Raw genomic sequence first — 24,379 nt, forward strand, 5'->3', positions numbered from 1 at the left:
GTCAGCTGTGGTGGGTCTGCAAGTGCAGTGCTTATTGCAGGTCTTAGTAACTAACAGACTGAATGTGTCTGTGCACTGCTTACATCAGCTTGTGATGTCTAATCATAAACTCTCAGCGCTAATGTATGTTAGTTACTAATAGCTAGCTTTCTCTGCATTCATGAACCCATAGTAAACGGACACTTAAAAAGTTTTACTTGAATGATGGTAATTACTGTATGTTGTTGCATGTGAAGGAGAGTGATTGTTTCAAAGTATATTCTTCTTTCCCTCCCTTCCTCTCTCCCTTCTTTCTCTTTCTTCCTTCCTCCCTCAACTCACTCCCTCCCTCCCTTCCTCCTTTACCTCCCTCCCTTATTTCTTTCCCTCCCTCCCTTCTTCCTCTCAACTTCCTCCCTTGCTCCTTTCTTCCCCTCCATTCTTTCCCTCCCCCCTTTTCTCCTCTCCCTCCCTACTTTTCTCTTCTCTCTCTCTCTTCTCTCTCTCACTCTCTCCTTCCCTTCTTTCCTTTCCCTCCCTTTTCTTCCCTCCCCTTCTTTACTCTCTCTTCTCTTCCCTCCCTTCTTTACTCTCCCTTCTCTAAGGGAGAAAATGGTATCAGATGCATGCAATTTAACCCACCTGTAGGCAAGTGTTTTGCTAGCTCATTTTCTTTTGAATTGTTATGAAAAAAAAAAAAAAATTACACACTGCTGCTTAACTCGTCCGCCACCTCTGAGGCGGCGGACAGCAATCCACCCGATCGCATATGATCGGGTTTATTGACACCCCCTGCTAGCTGCCGATTGGCCGCAAATCTGTAGGGGGTGGCATTGCACAAGCATTTCACAAGGAATGCATGTGCAATGATAACGCTGTCAGCATTTATCAATGTTTGGCGGACATGATCGCTACAGTGGATCATGTCCGCCAGATACATGATAAAACTTACTTGACCCCTCTGCTGCCTTTGACACTGTTAACCATCCCCTTCTCCTATGGACTCTCAGCTCTCTTGGTCTCTGTGACACTGCCCTCTCCTGGATTCAATCTTATCTCTCTAACAGATCCTTCTCCGTCTCTTTTGCTGGTGACTCCTCCTCTCTATTGCCCCTGTCTGTTGGAGTACCTCAAGGCTCCATCCTGGGTCCTCTACTCTTCTCTATTTATACTTCTTGACTGGGTAAATTTATTAACAGCTATGACTTAGCTATCACCTCTATGCTGATGATACCCAGATCTACCTTTCCACCCCTTCTGTCAACTCTCACATCAGCAACTGCTTATCTGGCATTTCCTCCTGGATGGCCTCTCACCACCTAAAAATAAATATGTCCAAGACCGAACTACTTCTTATTCCCCCTCTAACTCTACTCCAGTTTCTAATTTTTATATCATTGTTGGCGGCACCACTATCTCCCCATCACCCCAAGTCTGCTGCCTCGGAATCACACTTGACTCAAATCTGTCCTTCATTCCCCACATCCAACTGTTCTCTTCATCCTGCCGCAACCACCTACGCAATATCTCCAAAATTTGTCCATTTCTGAGTGCTGAAACTACTAAACAGCTAATCCACTTCCTGGTAATTTCCCGACTTAACTACTGTAACAATTTACTAACTGGCCTCCCTCTCTCCCGCCTCTCTCCCCTCCAATCGATCCTAAATGCATCTGCCAGGCTAATCCACCTCTCTTGACGCTCTGTTTCTGCTGTGCCTCTCTGTGAGTCCCTTCACTGGCTCCCCATTCACAACAGAGTTAAATTCAGAATTCTCACCCTGACCTACAAAGCCCTCACCAATGCTGCCCCACCCTACCTGTCCTCACTCATCAACAAATATACTCCTGCCCGTCCCCTAAGATCCAACAATGACCTGCTTCTTGCGTCCTTTACCATCCCCTCCTCTCATGCTAGATTACAGGACTTCTCTCGTGCGGCACCAACCCTTGGGAACGCACTTCCTCGAGCTGTCAGACTTGCCCCTAACCTCTCCTCCTTTAAACGTTCCCTAAAGACCTTTCTGTTCAGGGAAGCTTATCACCCGACTTATTAACAAACTAACTTCACTTAACTAACAGTTGCCCTCTATCTCCTCACTAATATCATTCTCACCTCTGCAGTCCCCACCTCCTGTTTCCCATCCTCCTACCCATCTAGATAGTTCCCATGGGAATAGGGCCCTCAATTCTCCCTGTTTTTGTCTGTAAAATGTTGTCTTTTATCGTATTGTTTCTCCATTGTACTGTTATCCTTGTAACCATGGACAGCGCTGCGGAATCTGTTGGCGCTTTACAAATAAAGAATAATAATAATAATAATAGGAGTAAATTAGAAAGTTGCTTAAAATTGCATACTCTATCTGAATCACGAAAGAAAAACTTTGGGTTCAGTGTCCCTTTAATTTTTAATTTAGTGTCCCTTTAATAAAAGTCTGTCTGTAGTGCAATGTGTAGTAATATGTGCCCCTATATTGGTCTTCTATAACTTTTAATTTTGGTGGGAATAGAGAACCCAAAGGAGCAGAACTATTTACTGGAGATTGACACTGAAAAAATAATCCCAAAATAAGTAATGTTCTACTAACAGAACAAGGCTGTGGGATGGGTCAGTTATCCCATAAGAGACTTGACTTCTTAGAGATTAAAATGGGAAAGCAGTGTTGCATAACAGCAAGAAACAAAGTGCTGAATGTTTTCCCTGAATTCTGCCAAACTTCCTGCACTAAACTGATGGATGAGGTTTCCTGGGGCCAACATGCCAAAGCCAATTAGCCATGTCAAGCCACAGAATGTGCCAGTCAGGATATCGCTTTATGGTTGTATTTGTTACAAGGGAAGACAATGTCTAGTCCCACATGACTTCCAATTGGAAAATCTGCTATTTAAATGAGTTATTGCTATGGCAATAACAATGACTTAAACATTTCCCCTTTAAAAATTATTCAGCCAAGAAAGTAATTATCTTTAATCTGATTACATTAACTGTTTCGTTAATTAAATTACTTATGCATGTTTCTATCTTCATTTAAGGAGAAGCAGTGTGTTTATTTGGATGGGGATTCTTTTTTCCAGTTTTTACAACAGCACCTGCACCTACCATAAAGAAATTCTGTTGTCACTCAGGAGTGATATACAGTATTTGTAGCTAAGCTTTCAACCATTATGGGCAAGATTACATATACAGTGTCACCCACAAAAGCCGGCGACGCCAGTGTTTAGTCTGGGTTTGCTATTACATATACGGTGTCACATATAAATTTGGCACGTATATTTCACCTGTCGTCCGCTAATTTTACTGCCATAAGCTAACATAGAACCGTGTCGCAAGTTAGTATCACATATTCAGCGCAAGGACTTATGCGTCGAAAATGGAGAAATTTTACTCCATTTTCCCCTCGCCACACATAGGTAGACACAGCAAGCCTTACGCTGAAAATGTGAGCACCGTAACTCCCTGAAAATATAAACTAACCCCTAACGCATGAGCAATATCTATCTACCTGTCAACTGCAATTACAATAACTAATAAAGTATATTAACCCCTATCGCAATATGCCTAATTTAACTATTAACCCCTAATTCGCCATTCACCCACATCGCAATCTTCATAATAAAAGTATTAACCCCTAAATCTGCCAACCCCAACATCACAAACTACCTAATAAATGTATTAACCCCTAAACAGCAAAACCCCCACATTGCAATCTACCTAATCAAAATATTAACCCCTAACCCGCCATTCACCCACATCGCAATTAACCTAATTAAAATATTAACCCCCTAATCCGCTATTAACCCACATCACAATTAACCTAATAAATCCCCACAACGCAATTAACCTAATTAAATTACAATGCCCCCTAACCTAACACCCCCTAAGTTAACCCCAATTACCTAAATTTAAACATACTAAGTTAAAATGAAAATAAAAAACCTAACATTACTTTAAAAATAAAAAAACTAAATTTAAATTAATCTGAAATTACAAAAATTTTTAAATTCTAACGTGACATAAAATAATAAACCAAATTATCAAAAATAAAAAAATTAAACCTAATCCCTATGAAAATAAACCCCCCCAAAATAAAAACACCCCCTAATCTAATACTAAACTACCAATAGCCAAAAATATTTAAGCATTTAAATATGGCGTACCTTGCATTCCTATTGGCTGATTTGAATCTTCAAATTCAAATCAGCCAATAGGATGAGAGCTACAGTAAAAGAGCTGAATGCCCGTTTAAGGGCAATGCCCATACAAATGCCCATTTAAGGCAATAGGTAGTTTAGGATTTTTTTAAATGTTTTTTTTTATTTTGTGGCTTTGATGGTTTTACTTAGGGGAACTTAGTTTTTTTTAAAGGTAAAAGAGCAGTTTAATTTAGGCAGGGCAATGCACTACAAAAGGTCCTTGGGCTATTGGTAGTTTAGTATTAGATTAGGGGGTGTTTTTATTTTGAGGGGGGCTTTTTATTTTTATAGGGATTAGGTTTATTTTTTTATTTTTGATAATTTGGTTTATTATTTTATGTAATGTTAGAATTTTTTATTTTTTGAAATTTTAGATTAATTTAAACTTAGTTTTTTTTTATTTTAAAGTAATGTAGGTTTTTTATTTTAATTGTAACTTAGTATTTTTAAATTTAAGTAATTGGGGTTAATTTAGGGGGTGTTAGGTTAGGGGGCTTAGTAATTTAATTAGGTTAATTGCGTTGTGGATTAATGGCAGATTAGGGGTTAATAGTTTAATTAGGTTAATTGTGATGTGGGTGAATGGCGGGTTAGGGGTTAATAGTTTCATTTGGTAGATTGCAATGTGGGGGTTTTGCTGTTTAAAAACACACTTAGATGCTAAAGACTCAGTGGTCGGCCTGTTCTGTATAAGTACTTATACAGAACAGGCCGACCACTGAGTCTTTAGCATCTAAGTGTGTTTTTAAATTTTATTTCCAGTGCTCTATATTAAGTTTGACTCAATAAAAGTTATGTTTTAACGTGGAACACGCAAACTCACTAGACCATCAGTAACTCTATTTTGCCTAAAGGAACTAGGTCTTTCATACTATCTAGAACTATACCCTATATTAACCCCCAAGAGTGCTATACATGTAGTCTGTCGAGTTAGAGCCTACCTCTACCTAGTTTCACATGTTGAATACTACACAGCACCTTCAGCAGTCCATATCTGTATAGGGGAATTATTCCCATATATATTAGGGACAAATTGGGGCCAAATAGGGAATTAGAGATATTTAAGCCACTATAGGCTAATTAGTGCCGTTGATACCCCCTCTCTCTAGCTAAATAAACTGATGTATACAAAATAAAATAATAAATATAAAGTGCAAAGTTTAAATTTAATAAAAGTTAATCTGAAGTGTAAAATGATATAAAATACAAAGCACACAGTGTAAATGCAGCAGAACTTTCATGTCATGCAGTGCTATATTGCACTGGGCTTGTCTCTCCTTCACATACAGAAATGCAGGGAATGCCCCTTGGAGAAGTAAAGCAAAATCTGCCTTTTGAAAATTTCACTAGGGATCTCGCAGTGCTGGAGGATCATTTAAGATCATCTCACCTTGAGCGGAGAGGTTTTAAACATCAGGCCCATAGTGAGATAATCATCTCCCAAGGTAAAATTGGTGTTTCTGAAATTCTTTGAGCGATTGTGTCGTACTGACGAGACGTCTTAGATCATTTCTCCTGAGTGAAGAGCATGTGATTCAAAACAGTTATCATCATCACTATTATTTTTAAATGTATCAGAGCTCAGACTGAAATATAAAGACAATAAACCAGAATATAAAATATTTAATACCATGTAGTAAAACAACTTTGCAATACACTTTTATAATTTACTTTACCTCTCTTTTTTGTAATTTAACTTTAAAAATTAACAGTTTTCAAATTATGAGGACTGTGAATGCACAAGGCTAACCCTGCCACACAACTATGTATCATTACTCTCCGCAGATTATCAGATGAAAAACTGAGAAAAAGGTTAAATTTTGCTAACAAAATTACAGTGGCCAGTTGTATCTACCATAACAAGGCCTGATTGGATCCTCCAAAATGGTAGGTGGAGTTTGTATTCAAATTCTTCACATTCACCTAGTAGGTTAATTTATTGCAAGACAGCAGAAAAAACAGAATTTATGCTTACCTGATAAATTACTTTCTCCAACGGTGTGTCCGGTCCACGGCGTCATCCATAACTTGTGGGAATATTCTCTTCCCCAACAGGAAATGGCAAAGAGCACAGCAAAAGCTGTCCATATAGTCCCTTCTAGGCTCCGCCCACCCAGTCATTCGACCAACGGACAGGAGAAAAAACAGGAGAAACCATAAGGTGCCGTGGTGACTGTAGTTAAAGAAAGAAATTCATCAAACCTGATTAAAAAACCAGGGCGGGCCGTGGACCGGACACACCGTTGGAGAAAGTAATTTGTCAGGTAAGCATAAATTCTGTTTTCTCCAACATTGGTGTGTCCGGTCCACGGCGTCATCCATAACTTGTGGGAACCAATACCAAAGCTTTAGGACACGGATGAAGGGAGGGAGCCAATCAGGTTACCTAAACAGAAGGCACCACGGCTTGCAAAACCTTTCTCCCAAAAATAGCTTCCGAAGAAGCAAAAGTATCAAATTTGTAGAATTTGGCAAAAGTGTGCAGGGAAGACCAAGTCGCTGCCTTACATATCTGATCAACAGAAGCCTCGTTCTTGAAGGCCCATGTGGAAGCCACAGCCCTAGTAGAGTGAGCTGTGATGCGTTCAGGAGGCTGCCGTCCGGCAGTCTCGTAAGCCAATCGGATGATGCTTTTTAGCCAAAAGGAAAGAGAGGTAGCAGTAGCTTTTTGACCTCTCCTCTTGCCAGAATAAACGACAAACAGAGAAGACGTTTGTCTGAAATCCTTTGTTGCTTCTAAATAGAACTTTAAAGCACGAACTACATCTAAATTGTGTAACAAACGTTCCTTCTTTGAAACTGGATTCGGACACAAAGAAGGCACAACTATTTCCTGGTTAATATTCTTGTTGGAAACAACCTTTGGAAGGAAACCAGGTTTAGTACGCAAAACAACCTTATCTGAATGGAACACCAGATAGGGCGGATTACACTGCAAAGCAGATAACTCAGAAACTCTTCTAGCAGAAGAAATAGCAACCAAAAACAGAACTTTCCAAGATAACATCTTGATATCTATGGAATGTAGAGGTTCAAACAGAACCCTTTGAAGAACTGAAAGAACTAAATTCAGACTCCAGGGAGGAGTCAAAGGTCTGTAAACAGGCTTGATCCTGACCAAAGCCTGAACAAAAGCTTGAACATCAGGCACAGCTGCCAGTCGTTTGTGTAACAAGACAGATAAAGCAGAAATCTGTCCCTTTAGAGAACTCGCTGATAATCCCTTATCCAAACCTTCTTGTAGAAAGGAAAGGATCCTAGGAATTTTGATCTTACTCCATGAGAATCCCTTGGATTCACACCAACAGATATATCTTTTCCATATTTTATGGTAAATTTTTCTAGTTACAGGTTTTCTGGCTTGTACCAGAGTATCTATTACAGAATCCGAAAACCCACGCTTAGATAAAATCAAGCGTTCAACTTCCAAGCCGTTAGCTGGAGGGAAACTAGATTTGGATGTTCGAATGGACCTTGTACTAGAAGATCCTGTCTCAAAGGTAGCTTCCATGGTGGAGCCGATGACATATTCACCAGGTCTGCATACCAAGTCCTGCGTGGCCACGCAGGAGCTATCAAGATCACCGAGGCCCTCTCCTGCTTGATCCTGGCTACCAGCCTGGGAATGAGAGGAAACGGTGGAAACACATAAGCTAGGTTGAAGGTCCAAGGCGCTACTAATGCATCCACTAGAGTCGCCTTGGGATCCCTGGATCTGAACCCGTAGCAAGGAACCTTGAAGTTCTGACGAGACGCCATCAGATCCATGTCTGGAATGCCCCATAATTGAGTCAACTGGGCAAATATCTCCGGGTGGAGTTCCCACTCCCCCGGATGGAATGTCTGACGACTCAGATAATCCGCCTCCCAGTTTTCCACTCCTGGGATGTGGATCGCAGATAGGTGGCAGGAGTGATCCTCCGCCAATTTTATGATTTTGGTCACTTCTCTCATCGCCAGGGAACTCCTTGTTCCCCCCTGATGGTTGATGTAAGCAACAGTCGTCATGTTGTCTGATTGGAATCTTATGAATCTGGCCTTTGCTAGTTGAGGCCAAGCCCTGAGAGTATTGAATATCGCTCTCAGTTCCAGAATGTTTATCGGGAGAAGAGACTCTTCCCGAGACCATAGCCCCTGAGCTTTCAGGGAGTCCCAGACCGCGCCCCAGACCACTAGACTGGCGTCGGTCGTGACGATGACCCACTCTGGTTTGCGGAAGCTCATTCCCTGGGACAGGTGATCCTGGGTTAGCCACCAACGGAGTGAGTCTCTGGTCTTTGATCTACTTGGATCACTGGAGACAAGTCTGTATAGTCCCCATTCCACTGTTTCAGAATGCACAGTTGTAATGGTCTTAGATTAATTCGCGCAAAAGGAACTATGTCCATTGCTGCAACCATCAACCCTACTACTTCCATGCACTGAGCTATGGAAGGTCGTGGAACAGAGTGAAGAACTTGACAAGCGTTTAGAAGTTTTGACTTTCTGACATCTGTCAGGAAAATCTTCATTTCTAAAGAATCTATTATTGTCCCCAAGAAAGGAACTCTTGTCGACGGAGACAGGGAACTTTTTTCTATGTTCACTTTCCATCCGTGAGATCTGAGAAAGGCCAGAACGATGTCTGTGTGAGCCTTTGCCTTTGAAAGAGACGACGCTTGTATCAGAATGTCGTCCAAGTAAGGTGCCACTGCAATGCCCCTTGGTCTTTGAACCGCTAGAAGGGACCCGAGTACCTTTGTGAAAATCCTTGGAGCAGTGGCTAGCCCGAATGGGAGAGCCACAAACTGGTAATGTTTGTCCAGAAAGGCGAACCTTAGGAACTGATGATGATCTTTGTGGATAGGAATATGTAGATACGCATCCTTTAGATCCACGGTAGTCATAAATTGACCCTCCTGGATTGTAGGTAAAATCGTTCGAATAGTTTCCATTTTGAACGATGGCACTCTGAGAAATTTGTTTAGGATCTTTAAATCCAGAATTGGTCTGAAAGTTCCCTCTTTTTTGGGAACTACAAACAGATTTGAGTAAAAACCCATTCCTTGTTCCACGGTTGGAACTGGGTGTATCACTCCCATTTTTAACAGGTCTTCTACACAATGTAAGAATGCCTGTCTCTTTATTTGGTTTGAAGATAAGTGAGACATGTGGAACCTTCCCCTTGGGGGTAGTTCCTTGAATTCCAGAAGATAACCCTGAGAAACTATTTCTAGTGCCCAGGGGTCCTGAACATCTCTTGCCCAAGCCTGAGCAAAGAGAGAGAGTCTGCCCCCTACTAGATCCGGTCCTGGATCGGGGGCTACTCCTTCATGCTGTTTTGGTAGCAGCAGCAGGCTTCTTGGCCTGCTTACCCTTGTTCCAGCCTTGCATCGGTTTCCAAGCTGGTTTGGTTTGTGAAGCATTACCCTCTTGTCTAGAGGCTGCAGAGTTGGAGGCCGGTCCGTTCCTGAAATTGCGAAAGGAACGAAAATTAGACTTATTCTTGGCCTTGAAAGGCCTATCTTGTGGAAGGGCGTGGCCCTTACCCCCAGTGATGTCTGAGATAATCTCTTTCAATTCTGGCCCAAAAAGGGTTTTACCCTTGAAAGGGATATTAAGCAATTTTGTCTTGGAAGATACATCCGCTGACCAAGACTTTAGCCAGAGCGCTCTGCGCGCCACAATTGCAAACCCTGAATTTTTCGCCGCTAATCTTGCTAACTGCAAAGCGGCATCTAAAATAAAGGAATTAGCTAACTTAAGTGCGTGAATTCTGTCCATAACCTCCTCATACGGAGTCTCTCTACTGAGCGACTTTTCTAGTTCCTCGAACCAGAACCACGCTGCTGTAGTGACAGGAATAATGCACAAAATAGGTTGCAGGAGGTAACCTTGCTGTACAAAAATCTTTTCAAGCAAACCCTCCAATTTTTTATCCATAGGATCTTTGAAAGCGCAATTATCCTTGATAGGAATAGTAGTGCGCTTGGCTAGTGTAGAAACTGCCCCCTCGACCTTAGGGACTGTCTGCCATAAGTCCTTTCTGGGGTCAACCATAGGAAATAATTTCTTAAATATAGGAGGGGGGACAAAAGGTATGCCGGGCTTCTCCCACTCCTTATTCACTATGTCCGCCACCCGCTTGGGTATAGGAATAGCGTCGGGGTGCACCGGAACCTCTAGGAACTTGTCCATCTTGCACAATTTTTCTGGAATGACCAGGTTGTCACAATCATCCAGAGTAGATAGCACCTCCTTAAGCAGTGCGCGGAGATGCTCTAATTTAAATTTAAATGTCACAACATCAGGTTCTGCCTGTTGAGAAATTCTACCTGAATCAGAAATTTCCCCATCTGACAAAACCTCCCTCATGGCCACTTCAGATTGGTGTGAGGGTATGACAGAGCAATTATCATCAGCGCCCTCCTGCTCTACAGTGTTTAAAACAGAGCAATCGCGCTTTCTCTGAAATGCTGGCATTTTGGATAAAATATTTGCTATGGAGTTATCCATTACTGCCGTAGTGTTGCATAGTAACAAGCATTGGCGCGCTAGAAGTACTAGGGGTCTCCTGCGTGGGAAAAACTGGTGTAGACACAGAAGGAGATGATGTAGAACTATGTCTACTCCCTTCATCTGATGAATCATCTTGGGCAACTTTATTATCTGTGGCAGTACTGTCCTTACTTTGTTTGGACGCTATGGCACAATTATCACACAATTTTGAAGGGGGAGACACATTGGCTTCCATACATACAGAACATAGTTTATCTGAAGGCACAGACATGTTAAACAGGCTTAAACTTGTCAATAAAGTACAAAAACCGTTTTAAAACAAAACCGTTACTGTCTCTTTAAATTTTAAACAGGGCACACTTTATTACTGAATATGTGAAAAACAATGAAGGAGTTGTTCAAATTTAACCAAATTTTCACCACAGTGTCTTAAAGCATTCAAAGCATTGCACCCCAAATTTCAGACCTTTAACCCTTACGGAGCCGGTTACAGTTTTAACCCCTCTACAGTCCCAGCTACAGCCTTTGCTGCGACTTTACCAAACCCAGGGGGGTAAACGATACCAAATGAAGCCTTCTAGGAACCCTTTCAACTACTTTCAGACCCACACACATGCAGCTGCATGTCCTGCTCTCAAAAGTAACTGCGCAGTAATGGCGCGAAAATGAGGCTCTGCCTACTACAGAGAAGGCCCTTCCTGACTGGGAAGGTGTCTAAACCAGTGCCTGACGTAAAAAAAAAAAATGTTTCCCAAAGTTTATAAATTGTGAATTTCAACATAAAGCTGTATAAAATGCCCAAATAAAGCAATCGATCTAGCCCATAAAAGTGTCTACCAGTTTTATAGGCCATATTAAGCCCTTTATTCTGTTTGAGACTAAGAAAATGGCTTACCGGTCCCCATGAGGGGAAATGACAGCCTTCCAGCATTACACAGTCTTGTTAGAAATATGGCTAGTCATACCTTAAGCAGAAAAGTCTGCCAACTGTTTCCCCCAACTGAAGTTATCTCATCTCAACAGTCCTATGTGGAAACAGCAAACGGTTTTAGTTACTGCTGCTAAAATCATATTCCTCTCACAAACAGAACTCTTCATCTTTTTCTGTTTCAGAGTAAATAGTACATACCAGCACTATTTTAAAATAACAAACTCTTGATAGTAGAATAAAAAACTACAACTAATCACCACATAATCTTCACCATCTCCGTGGAGATGCTGCTTGTTCAGCGGCAAAGAGAATGACTGGGGTGGGCGGAGCCTAGGAGGGACTATATGGACAGCTTTTGCTGTGCTCTTTGCCATTTCCTGTTGGGGAAGAGAATATTCCCACAAGTTATGGATGACGCCGTGGACCGGACACACCAATGTTGGAGAAATACTGTCATTATAAGGTATTTACTTCTCTTTAAGGACAAACTAGTCTGTTTTGAAAATGGTTTTCAAAGATAGCTTATTTGGCAAAGAGATGTAGTACTCAGAGGTGAAGGCACTGTGGCAAATTAATGCATTTTCATGTTGAACTGAAGTTTTTATTTTTTAAAAGCATCAGTAACTGTGACCTTTTCCAGGGTTTAATCATTTTTCAAGTTTGCTCTAAATGAGATGCCCCCTTGTTACATTTAAAACTATACAGACCCCCTATATAGATTCAGTGCTGTGATGTATTTGTCGCTGAATGTGTTAATCACCTGGAAGGACACAATACCATTTATTTTAATAACAGATAGAATTATGGGACCTCTCATACCTCTCAGTATTGTGTGGGGCCAGAGAAGATCAATAAAGTAAAATCTAATATGAACCGCACTAAAATAAAACTTCACTTTTATTGTTTCAAATATTAAATTGAGAACATAAAATCTGTAAATGCATCATAAGTGATAGCTTAGCTTATGTACTTCGGCTTATACTGTAATCATAGCCTTTAAAAAAATATCCACATAAGATCCAATTTAAAAGGCTCACTTAGGGGTCGATTTATCATCGGTCTGTCTGACATGATCCGCTCAGCGGATCATGTCCGACAGACATTTATCATTGCACAAGCAGTTCTTGTGAACTGCTTGTGCAATGCTGCTCCCTGCAGATTGGCCGCTAGCAGGGGGTGTCAATCAGCACGATCGTATGAGATTGGGCGGATTGATGTCTGCAGCCTTAGAGCAGATGGACCAGTTAAGGAGCAGCGGTCTTAAAGGGACTTGAAACCCAATTTTTTTCTTTCATGATTTAGAAAGAGCATGTGATTTTAAACAACTTTCTAATTTACTTCTATTATCTAATTTGCTTTGTTCTCTTGATATCCTTTGCTGAAAAGCATATCTAGATAGGCTCAGTAGCTGCTGATTGGTGGCTGCACATAGATGTCTCGTGTGATTGGCTCACCCATATGCATTGTTATTTCTTCAACAAAGGATATCTAAAGAATTAACCAAATTACATAACATAAGTAAATTGGAATCTTGTTTAAAATTGTATTCTCTACCTGAATCATGAAAGAAATATTTGGGGTTTAGTGTCCCTTTAAGTCCACTGCTTCATAACTGCTGTTTCTGGCGAGCCTGAAGGCTTGCATGGAAACAGGGGCATCAGGGGCCATTCGTAGAACTGTCAGGTTTTGCCTATCAGCCAATGAGCTTCTATCCCACAAAGCAATTTTTGCCAATTCCCAAATATGCACTTTCTGTTAGCTTCAGCATCAAAGTAAAATGAAAACAAAAAAAAAAAAAAAACATTATTTAAATATTGCTCTTCCATATGTGTTAAATGACCACTAAACACAGTGGAAAATCATAATCTGTAAATGCATAATAAAAAGACAATGTTAAAGCACTCACTTTGAGTTTCACTTGAGTTAGAGTAGATGTATTTCTAATTTTAAAATTAGTTCTATCTTCCCTCCCTCTGCATGATGTGACAGCCGTCAGCCAATCACAAAATACATATACGTATATTCTGTGAATCTTGCACATGTTCAGTAGGTGCTGGTGCCTCAGAAAGTGTGAATAAAAAAAGACTGTGCACATTTAGATAATGGAAGTGAACTGGAAAGTTTTTTAAATGTGTGCTGTATCTGAATAATAAAAGTTTAATTTTGACTTGAGTGTCCCTTTAAAGAAGGTTTTTTAGATCAACACCATGAAGGGTTTCATAAGTACATTAACCCAATGTGGGGGGGGGGGGGGGGAGAGAAACTGAGGAAGCAGCAGTAACCTAGGAATGAGGTTTAGCAGAAATAAGCACATACTTGTAAACAGTTGCAAACTATGTTCTAGATTACGAGTGGATCACAAATTAATGCTCCCGCTAGCTCCTTAACTTTGCTAGACGGAGGCTTTTCCTTCCATAAGGCAGGGAGAGTCCACAACTTCATTCCTTACTGTTGGGAAATACAACACCTGGCCACCAGGAGGAGGCAAAGACACCCCAGCCAAAGGGGCATATTTATCAAAGTCTGGCCGACCTGATCCGGCAGTGCGGATCAGGTCCGCCAGACTTCGCTGAATATGGCGAGCAATACACTCGCAATACGGCGAGCAATACACTCAGAGCAGGCGGACAGGTTATGGAGCAGCGGTCTTTGTGACCGCTGCTTCATAACTGCTGTCTCTGGCGAGCTCGATAAATATGCCCCAAAGGCTTAAATATCCATCCCACTTCCCCTATCCCCCAATCATTCTTTGACTTTTGTCACTATAGGAGGTGGCAAAGAAGTGTCGGAAGATATGGATAGTCCTGTATGGGTATGTTCCCTTCGAGAAAGGACTGGAGTTTTAAGTAATCATGTCAACCTCTAAATGAGAGTATTGATGAAAGTTAGAGTCTGGAGATGCAGGGAAAGTTTTTCTGCGAACCCATCCAGACTGTCGCTAACAGCTCCTGAGCAATTAGTGTTGACGAGTTTCACTGCTTGCTGCTACACACTTTTTTCCAGCTGACTTTACCGTGCAGTTATAATCGGCGGTGTCTGCGGCTCTGAGTGCCTCACTCTAACAAACGCAAGAGAAAGGTTAAACATAGTTCTCCTGACCTAGAGTCATCTAAACAATTGTTGGATTTAGCTACTATATCTCAGCTATCTGAGGATGAGTTAACCTCTGTAGCTCCAGAGAATACATTTTCTGAGTCGGAGACTACAGTTTCTAAACCTTCAGCGGAGGAACCCTCCTTTAGATTTAAAATTGAGCATCTGCGTTTTTTATTAAAGGAGGTTCTGTCTACTCTAGAGGTTCAAGAGGCTACACTCCCTGAGGAGCCTAAGATCCCTAAATTAGACAGGGTTTACGAAGATAAGAAAGTCCCTTTGACTCTTCCTGTGCCAGTTAAGATGGCGAACATTATTAGTAACGAATGGGAAAGAGTAGGAACTTCTTTTTTCCCCTTGTCTATTTTTAAAAAATGATTCCCGGTCCCTGACTCTCAATTAGATTTGTGGGGCTCCATCCCAAAGGTGGATGGTGCTATTTCCATGCTGGCTAAGCATACTACTATCCCTCTGGAGGATAGTTCTTCTTTTAGAGAGCCTATGGATAAAGAAATGGAAACTTTTCTGAGGAAGATGTTTCAACATAAAGGGTTTTTATTTCAACCGATGGCAGCTGTAGCCGCGGTTGCTGGAGCAGCTACCTACTGGTGCGACACTCTTTTGGAGCTCATTGAGGTGGTGACTCCCCTCAAGGATATTTAGGAGAGAATTAAGGCACTGAGAATTGCTAACTTCTTCATCTGTGACACGAATATGCAGATTATTCGCATAAATGCTGCTAGCTTTGCGGTTCTAGCCCGCCGGGCTCTCTGGAAGAAAGTCTTGGTCTGCGGATATGACTTCTAAATCCAGACTCCTTTCTCTTCCCTTGAAGGTGAAGATTTTATTCGGTCCAGGGCTGGACTCCATTATCTCTACGGTTACCAGAAGGAAAGGTGCCTTCCTACCTCAAGATAAGAAGTAGAGGCCTAAGGGATGGCAACTGTCTAATTTTCGTTCCTTTCGTGTTGACAAATCGCAACGACAGCAGTCTTCTTCCAAGTCTGAGCAGCCCAAGAGTACTTAGAAGCCTGCTCACTCCTGGAATAAGTCCAAACAGACTAAGAAGCCCGCCGAGAACAAATTGGTATGAAGGGGTGGCCCCCGATCCTGTATCAGATTGAGTAGGAGGCAAACTGTCTCTTTTTTCAGACGCTTGGTTCCAGGATGTACAGGATCCTTGGGTCCTGGAGGTTGTATCTTAAGGATACAGGATAGGATTCAAGTCTCATCCGCCCAGGGGCAGATTCCTACTCTACAGTCTTTCGACAAGACCAGAACAGAGGGCTTCTTAGGTTGCATACGGGATCTCTCCACTCTAGGAGTAATTGTCCCAGTAACTACGCAGAAAGATGTTTGGGGTTTTATTCAAACCTTTTCGTGGTTCCAAAGAAGGAGGAACATTTTCGAACAATTCTGGACCTAAAGTGCCTAAACAAGTTTCTGAGCGTTCCCTCTTTCAAGATGGAGACAATACAGTCAATCCTTCAGGAAGGACAGTTTATGACCACAATAGACCTGAAGGATGCATACATTCACATTCCGATTTACAGGGAACATTTTCAGTTCCTGAGGTTTGCTTTTCTGGACCAGCACTTCCAGTTCATAGCTCTTCTGTTTGGCCTAGCTACTGCTCCAAGGATATTTACAAAGGTTCTGGGGGCTCTTCTAGCCGTTGCCAGAACACGAGGTATTGCAGTAGCACCTTACCTGGAAGATATCTTGGTACAGGCACCATATTTTCGTCTAGTGGAAGAACATTTGGAGTCCCTTCTCAGTCTTCTTCGATCACATGGATGGAAGATAAACTTGGAAAAGAGTTCTCTTACTCCAAGTACAAGGGTGAATTTCCTGGGAACTATAATAGACTTCCTATCCATGAGAATATTCCTCACAGATCAGAGACGTTGCAAGCTAACTTCTGTATGTCTTGCCCTCCAGGCCTCCTCAAGCCCCTCAGTGGCTCAGTGTATGGAGGTAATCGGACTCATGGTGTCCTGCATGGACATCATTCTGTTTGCCAGAGTCCATCTCAGACCATTACAACTATGCATGCTGAGACAATGGAACAGAGACCATTCAGATCTGTCTCAACAGATTGTGTTGGAGAGCCTGTGAAGAGACTCACTCTCCTGGTGGCTCTGTCCAGATAATCTGTCCCAATGCATGTGCTTTTTTATACCGTCCTTGGAGATTGTGACTATGGACACAAGCCTTTCCAAGTGGGGAGCCGTTTGGGGTGACAAGAAGGCACAAGGTCTGTGGACTCAGTAGGAATCCTCAATTCCAATCAATAAATTCTTCAATGCCTTGAAGGCTTGGACCCTTCTGGGTTCCTCCCAGTTTATCATATTCCAATCAAACAATATAACCTTGGTTGCCTATATTAACCATCAAGGGGAAACAAGAAGTTCCTTGGCGATCAGAGAAGTATCTCAGATACTAGAGTGACAAATGTATGCTGTCAGCAATCCACATTCCAGGTGTGGACAACTGGGAAGCGGACTTCCTCAGCAGGCAAACCTTTAACCCAGGGGAGTGGTCTCTTCATCCCAAGGTGTTTGCAGAGATATGCAGCAAGTGGGGGAGGCCGGAGATAGATCTCATGGCATCCCGCCTCAATACCAAGCTACCCAGGTACGGGTCGAGGTATCCTCAGTTGGAATTGATAGATGCCCTATCAGTACCATAGAAGTTCAGACTCATATATCTTTTTCCTCCATTACTGCTTCTCCCATGTGGGGTGGTTCGCATCAAGCAGGAGCGAGCATCTGTGATTCTGATTGTTCCATCGTGGTCGCGAAGGACATGGTTTGCGGATCTGGTGGTGATGTCCTCATCTCCTCAATAGAGGTTACCTTGTCGCTGAGATCTGCTGATACAGGGTCCCTTCGTTCATCAAAATCTAGATTATCTGAGGCTGACTGCATGGAGATTGAACGCTTAGTCTTAGCCAAGAGAGGGTTTATTGACACTCTGGTTCAAGCTCGTAAGCCAGTTACTCGTCGTATTTATCATAAAGTGTGGAGGACTTACTTGTACTGGTGTGAAGAGTGTGACTTTTCCTGGCATGAGGTTAAAGTTGTTTGTGCCTTGAAGTTCTATCTTCAGGCTACTAAGGAATTCAGACAATTTTCCTCTTTGTTTGTCATCTATACGGGGAAGCGTAAGGGGCAGAAGGCTACTACGACTTCTCTATCCTTGTGGTTGAGGAGTGCCATCTGCTTAGCTTATGAGATAGCGGGACGACAGCTTTCTGAGGGGATAAGGGCTCATTCCAGTAGAGCTGTGGCTTCCTCTTGGGCTTTTAAGAACGAAGCCTCAATGGATCAGATTTGTAAGGCAGCTACCTGGTCTTACTTACACACTTTTTCTAGATTTTACAAGTTTGATGTGTTTGCTTCAGCTGAAGCAGCTTTCGGGAGAAAAGTTTTGCAGGCTGTGGTGCCCTCAGAATAGGGTCAGCCGCTCTTTTTGTCTGTTCCCTCCTGTTATTCATTCAGTATCTTCTAGAGCAGTGTTTTTCAACCAGTGTGCTGTGGCACACTAGTGTGCCGTGAGAGAGCCTCAGGTGTGCCGCGGCAGACTGACAACAGTGCGGGGGTGTCCCTCTTTCAAATTTTGAAATATTGGGAGGTATGTGACAGGCTCATCAGGCATCATTTACAACCATGACATTGACATTCATTCACAGACAATCATTATGACTGTTTGTGAATGAATGTCAATATGTCATGTATAGTTTGTAGGAGGCATGGCATGACAGCACAGTACAGTATATATATATACAGGGAGTGCAGAATTATTAGGCAAGTTGTATTTTTGAGGATTAATTTTATTATTGAACAACAACCATGTTCTCAATGAACCCAAAAAACTCATTAATATCAAAGCTGAATAGTTTTGGAAGTAGTTTTTAGTTTCTTTTTAGTTATAGCTATTTTAGGGGGATATCTGTGTGTGCAGGTGACTATTACTGTGCATAATTATTAGGCAACTTAACAAAAAACAAATATATACCCATTTCAATTATTTATTTTTACCAGTGAAACCAATATAAAATCTCAACATTCACAAATATACATTTCTGACATTCAAAAACAAAACAAAAACAAATCAGTGACCAATATAGCCACCTTTCTTTGCAAGGACACTCAAAAGCCTGCCATCCATGGATTCTGTTAGTGTTTTGATCTGTTCACCATCAACATTGCGTGCAGCAGCAACCACAGCCTCCCAGACACTGTTCAGAGAGGTGTACTGTTTTCCCTCCTTGTAAATCTCACATTTGATGATGGACCACAGGTTCTCAATGGGGTTCAGATCAGGTGAACAAGGAGGCCATGTCATTAGATTTTCTTCTTTTATACCCTTTCTTGCCAGCCACGCTGTGGAGTACTTGGACGCGTGTGATGGAGCATTGTCCTGCATGAAAATCATGTTTTTCTTGAAGGATGCAGACTTCTTCCTGTACCACTGCTTGAAGAAGGTGTCTTCCAGAAACTGGCAGTAGGACTGGGAGTTGAGCTTGACTCCATCCTCAACCCGAAAAGGCCCCACAAGCTCATCTTTGATGATACCAGCCCAAACCAGTACTCCACCTCCACCTTGCTGGCATCTGAGTCGGACTGGAGCTCTCTGCCCTTTACCAATCCAGCCACAGGCCCATCCATCTGGCCCATCAAGACTCACTCTCATTTCATCAGTCCATAAAACCTTAGAAAAATCAGTCTTGAGATATTTCTTGGCCCAGTCTTGACGTTTCAGCTTGTGTGTCTTGTTCAGTGGTGGTCGTCTTTTAGCCTTTCTTACCTTGGCCATGTCTCTGAGTATTGCACACCTTGTGCTTTTGGGCACTCCAGTGATGTTGCAGCTCTGAAATATGGCCAAACTGGTGGCAAGTGGCATCTTGGCAGCTGCACGCTTGACTTTTCTCAGTTCATGGGCAGTTATTTTGCGCCTTGGTTTTTCCACACGCTTCTTGCGACCCTGTTGACTATTTTGAATGAAACGCTTGATTGTTCAATGATCACGCTTCAGAAGCTTTGCAGTTTTAAGAGTGCTGCATCCCTCTGCAAGATATCTCACTATTTTTGACTTTTCTGAGCCTGTCAAGTCCTTCAAGTCATTAGACCACACCCCTTCTCATTACAGAGATGCACATCACCTAATATGCTTAATTGGTAGTAGGCTTTCGAGCCTATACAGCTTGGAGTAAGACAACATGCATAAAGAGGATGATGTGGTCAAAATACTAATTTGCCTAATAATTCTGCACTTCCTGTATATATATATATATATATATATATATATATATATATATATATATATATATATTGTATATATATCCTGTATTAGGCTACAATGTGTGATTTTGTAAAATTTTGGGATGGTGGTGTGCCACGGGATTTTTTAATGTAAAAAAGTGTGCCACGGCAAAAAAAAGGTTGCAAATCACTGCTCTAGAGCTTGGGTATAGTTTTTCCAACAGTAAGGAATGAAGTTGTGGACTCTCTCTGCCAGGAAGGAAAGGAATTTATCTGGTAAGCATAAATTATGTTTTTGCATGCGTCAGGTTGCGCTCATACTATGAGTTGAAAGTAAAAAGTGGAGATTAGAATATTGCGATCACATTAACGTTTTCCTCCATAGACTTCAACAGAGCGTTAAAAGTGGTAAAAAAATACTAACAGCTAGATTTAGAGTTTTGCGTTAGCCGTCAAAACCAGCGTCAGGGGCTCCTAACGCTGGTTTTGGGCTACCGCTGGTATTTAGAGCCGTGTAGGTAAGGGTCTAACGCTCACTTTCCAGCCGTGACTTTTCCATACCGCAGATCCCCTTACGTCAATTGCGTATCCTATCTTTTCAATGGGATCTTTCTAACGCCGGTATTTAGAGTCTTGGCTGGAGTGAGAGTTAGAACTCTAACGACAAAACTCCAGCCGCAGAAAAAAGCCAGGAGTTAAGAGCTTTTTGGGCTAACGCCGGTTCATAAAGCTCTAAACTACTGTGCTCTAAAGTACACTAACACCCATAAACTACCTATGTACCCCTAAACCGAGGTCCCCCCACATCGCCGCCACTCTATTAAAAAATTTTAACCCCTAATCTGCCGACCGCACACCGCCGATACCTACATTATCCCTTTGTACCCCTAATCTGCTGCCCCTAACACCGCCAACCCCTATATTATATTTATTAACCCCTAATCTGCCGCCCCCAACGTCGCCGCCACCTACTTACAATTATTAACCCCTAATCTGCCGACCGGACCTCACCACTACTATAATAAAGTTATTAACCCCTAATCCGCCTTACTCCCGCCTCAATAACCCTATAATAAATATTATTAACCCCTAATCTGCCCTCCCTAACATCGCCGACACCTAACTTCAAGTATTAACCCCTAATCTGCCGACCGGACCTCACCGCTACTCTAATAAATTTATTAACCCCTAAAGCTAAGTCTAACCCTAACACTAACACCCCCCTAAATTAAATATAATTTATATCTAACTAAATAAATTATTTCTTATTAAATAAATTATTCATATTTAAAGCTAAATACTTACCTGTAAAATAAACCCTAATATAGCTACAATATAACGAATAGTTACATTGTAGCTATTTTAGGGTTTATATTTATTTTACAGGCAACTTTGTATTTATTTTAACCAGGTAAAATAGCTATTAAATAGTTAATAACTATTTAATAGCTATCTAGTTAAAATAATTACAAAATTACCTGTAAAATAAATCCTAACCTAAGTTACAATTAAAACTAACACTACACTATCAATAAATTAATTACATAAAATACCTACAAATAAATACAATAAAATAAACTAACTAAAGTACAAAAAATAAAAAAATAATTTACAAACATTAGAAAAATATTACAACAATTTTAAGCTAATTACACCTACTCTAAGCCCCCTAATAAAATAACAAAGCCCCCCAAAATAAAAAAATGCCCTACCCTATTCTAAAATAAAAATAGAAAAGCTGAAGTATTGATCCAAGCGGGCGCTGAAGACATCCATCATCCGACTGAAGAGGTCCATCATCGGGCTGAAGTCTTCTATCAAGCGGCATCTTCAATCTTCTTTCTTCCGGATCCAGCTTCATCCCGCTGACGTGGAACATCCATCCTGGCCGACGACTTCTCGATGAATGACGGTTCCTTTAAGGGACGTCATCCAAGATGGCGTCCCTCGAATTCCGATTGGCTGATAGGATTCTATCAGCCAATCAAAATTAAGGTAGGAAAATTCTGATTGGCTGATGGAATCAGCCAATCAGATTCAAGTTCAATCTGATTGGCTCATCCAATCAGCCAATCGGATTGAACTTGAATTAGGGGTTAATAATTGTACGTAGGTGGCGGCGACGTTGGGGGGGCAGATTAGGGGTTAATAATTATAATATAGGGGTCGGCGGTGTTAGGGGCAGCAGATTAGGGGTACATAGGGATAATGTAGGTTGTGGCGGTGTACAGAGCGGCAGATTAGGCGTTAATAATATAAGGCAGGGGTCAGCGATAGCGGGGGCGGCAGATTAGGGGTTAATAAGTGTAAGGTTAGGGGTGTTTAGACTCGGGGTTCATGTTAGGGTGTTAGGTGCAGACTTAGGAAGTGTTTCCCCATAGGAAACAATGGGGCTGCGTTAGGAGCTGAACGCTGCTTTTTTGCAGGTGTTAGGTTTTTTTTCAGCTCAAACTGCCCCATTGTTTCCTATGGGGGAATCGTGCACGAGCACGTTTTTGAAGCTGGCCGCGTCCGTAAGCACCGCTGGTATTGAGAGTTGCAGTGGCGGTAAATTATGCTCTACGTTCCCTTTTTGGAGCCTAACGCAGCCATTCTGTGAACTCTAAATACCAGCGTTGTTTAAAAGGTGTGGGGGGAAAAAGCACGCGTAGCTAACGCACCCCTTCTAACGTAAAACTCTAAATCTAGCCGTAACACTTTTATTCGCGCACAAACCAGATCACGTTTAACCAAGCCCGATATGAAATATAAATATTTCACATCCCAGTTCTATATACATATGATATTTTTTTATAAAATAAGTATATAGGTATAGATAAATACAGATGTATATAGGAATAACTATTTTAAAACACTTAGAACATATTCCCCTATGTGAAGAACATTGAAATGTGAAATATTTACAGTAAATACATAGTTAAAACCTTTATTAAATATGAATATTTCATAAATATGATTTTTCATGTTTTCAGCTACTTGACTGCGAAAGGCTCTAATGCACACACACCCACACACACACACACACACATATATATATATATATATATATATATGGCTAGTCTATATATGTATACATATGTATTTATGTGTATACATGTCTGTAAATTAATTTAAATAGATAAATACATATATACACACAAATAACTTTTTTAATACATTTTATTAGACAGTGTTATTATGAGTGTAACAGTAATTTAAATGCATTTTTGATGTGTTTTGTGCAACTTTTTAGTCAAGTGTAACAGTTAACCAGAGTTCTGGAGGCACGCTAACTTGACGTGGCGTTAATTTAATTGCGTTCAAACAAACACTTTAACTTTCAATTTGTAATACGTGCAGTATTTTCGATGTGTGCAAAGAGCTGTGATATACCCCTTATCACTCCCGCGCAACAGTTAGTGCACCACTCGTAATTGAGCCCTATATTTGCTTTAGATAAATGAACATAAAGAAAAACAAAATGTACAGTGAATCTTAAACTATTTTTGCTCATTAATTAATGAATCCATTTCACAACTATTTACGTAAAACAGCACTTAATGAGTATGGTGTGTGCAACTTGTATTGTACTTTTTGGACATTTTGTTCCCTGAATGAAAACGATTTTATAATGTTCAATAGTAGCGCAGTATATGCAAAAGAAATGCCAGAAGGTACATTGTCATAACAGCGGCTGTTACTTACTTGATTGGCCATGTATATTGTCAGCAAGCCTCTCCTGTAAGAAAAAAAAAAAAGACACATTAATGAGAACAATCTGAGGTACTTCAAAGCGTGAATGGAAAATTCATTACTAAAGTTTTACTATTAGAATATTGAATGAGAAAAATTATGTCAATGCCAGAAATTTAGCTCTTATTGAAAAGAATAAAAAGGAATGAAATTCCTAACTTCAATACTCACTTAAAGGAACATTACACTGTGCAATTTGTTTCCCTAAATGTATTCCCAATGACTTTTTATACCAACTGCAAAGTAATATATGTATGGGTCATTTCTCCGTTAGGTTTATTTTTATATTTAAACCACAAACAATTTTTATCAATAACACACCCATTCAAATGGATCATTGGGAGCACATTAAATTGACATGAAAACCAAACATTTTCTTTTATTATTTAGGCAGAACATACCATTTTAAACTTCTTTCTAGTTTACTTCTATTATCTAATTTTCTTAATTCTATTTGTATAATTTGTTGAAGGAGCAGCAATGCACTACTGGTTTCTAAATAAACATATGGGTGAGCCAACCAATGACAGTTGGTATGTATATATATATATACATATACACACACACAGTTGTGCTCATAAATTTACATACCCTGGCAGAATTTATGATTTCTTGGCCATTTTTCAGAGAATATGAATGATAACACAAAAACTTTTCTTTCACTCACGGTTATTGTTTGGCTGAAG

The 24,379-nt window shown here is 41.0% G+C and overlaps 1 protein-coding gene across 1 annotated transcript in view; it reads right to left on the minus strand.

Annotated features, from left to right (window-relative positions):
* TMEM135 (transmembrane protein 135) overlaps positions 1-24,379 on the minus strand; it is an 898,466-nt gene that overhangs the window by 533,480 nt on the left and 340,607 nt on the right. Inside the window, exon 4 of the mRNA XM_053708634.1 lies at positions 23,646-23,679. Coding sequence (XP_053564609.1) covers positions 23,646-23,679 — 34 coding nt within the window. The remainder of the gene's footprint in view (positions 1-23,645; positions 23,680-24,379) is intronic.

The sequence above is a fragment of the Bombina bombina genome, chromosome 3, assembly GCF_027579735.1.
Source record: "Bombina bombina isolate aBomBom1 chromosome 3, aBomBom1.pri, whole genome shotgun sequence".
Lineage (NCBI taxonomy): Eukaryota > Metazoa > Chordata > Amphibia > Anura > Bombinatoridae > Bombina > Bombina bombina.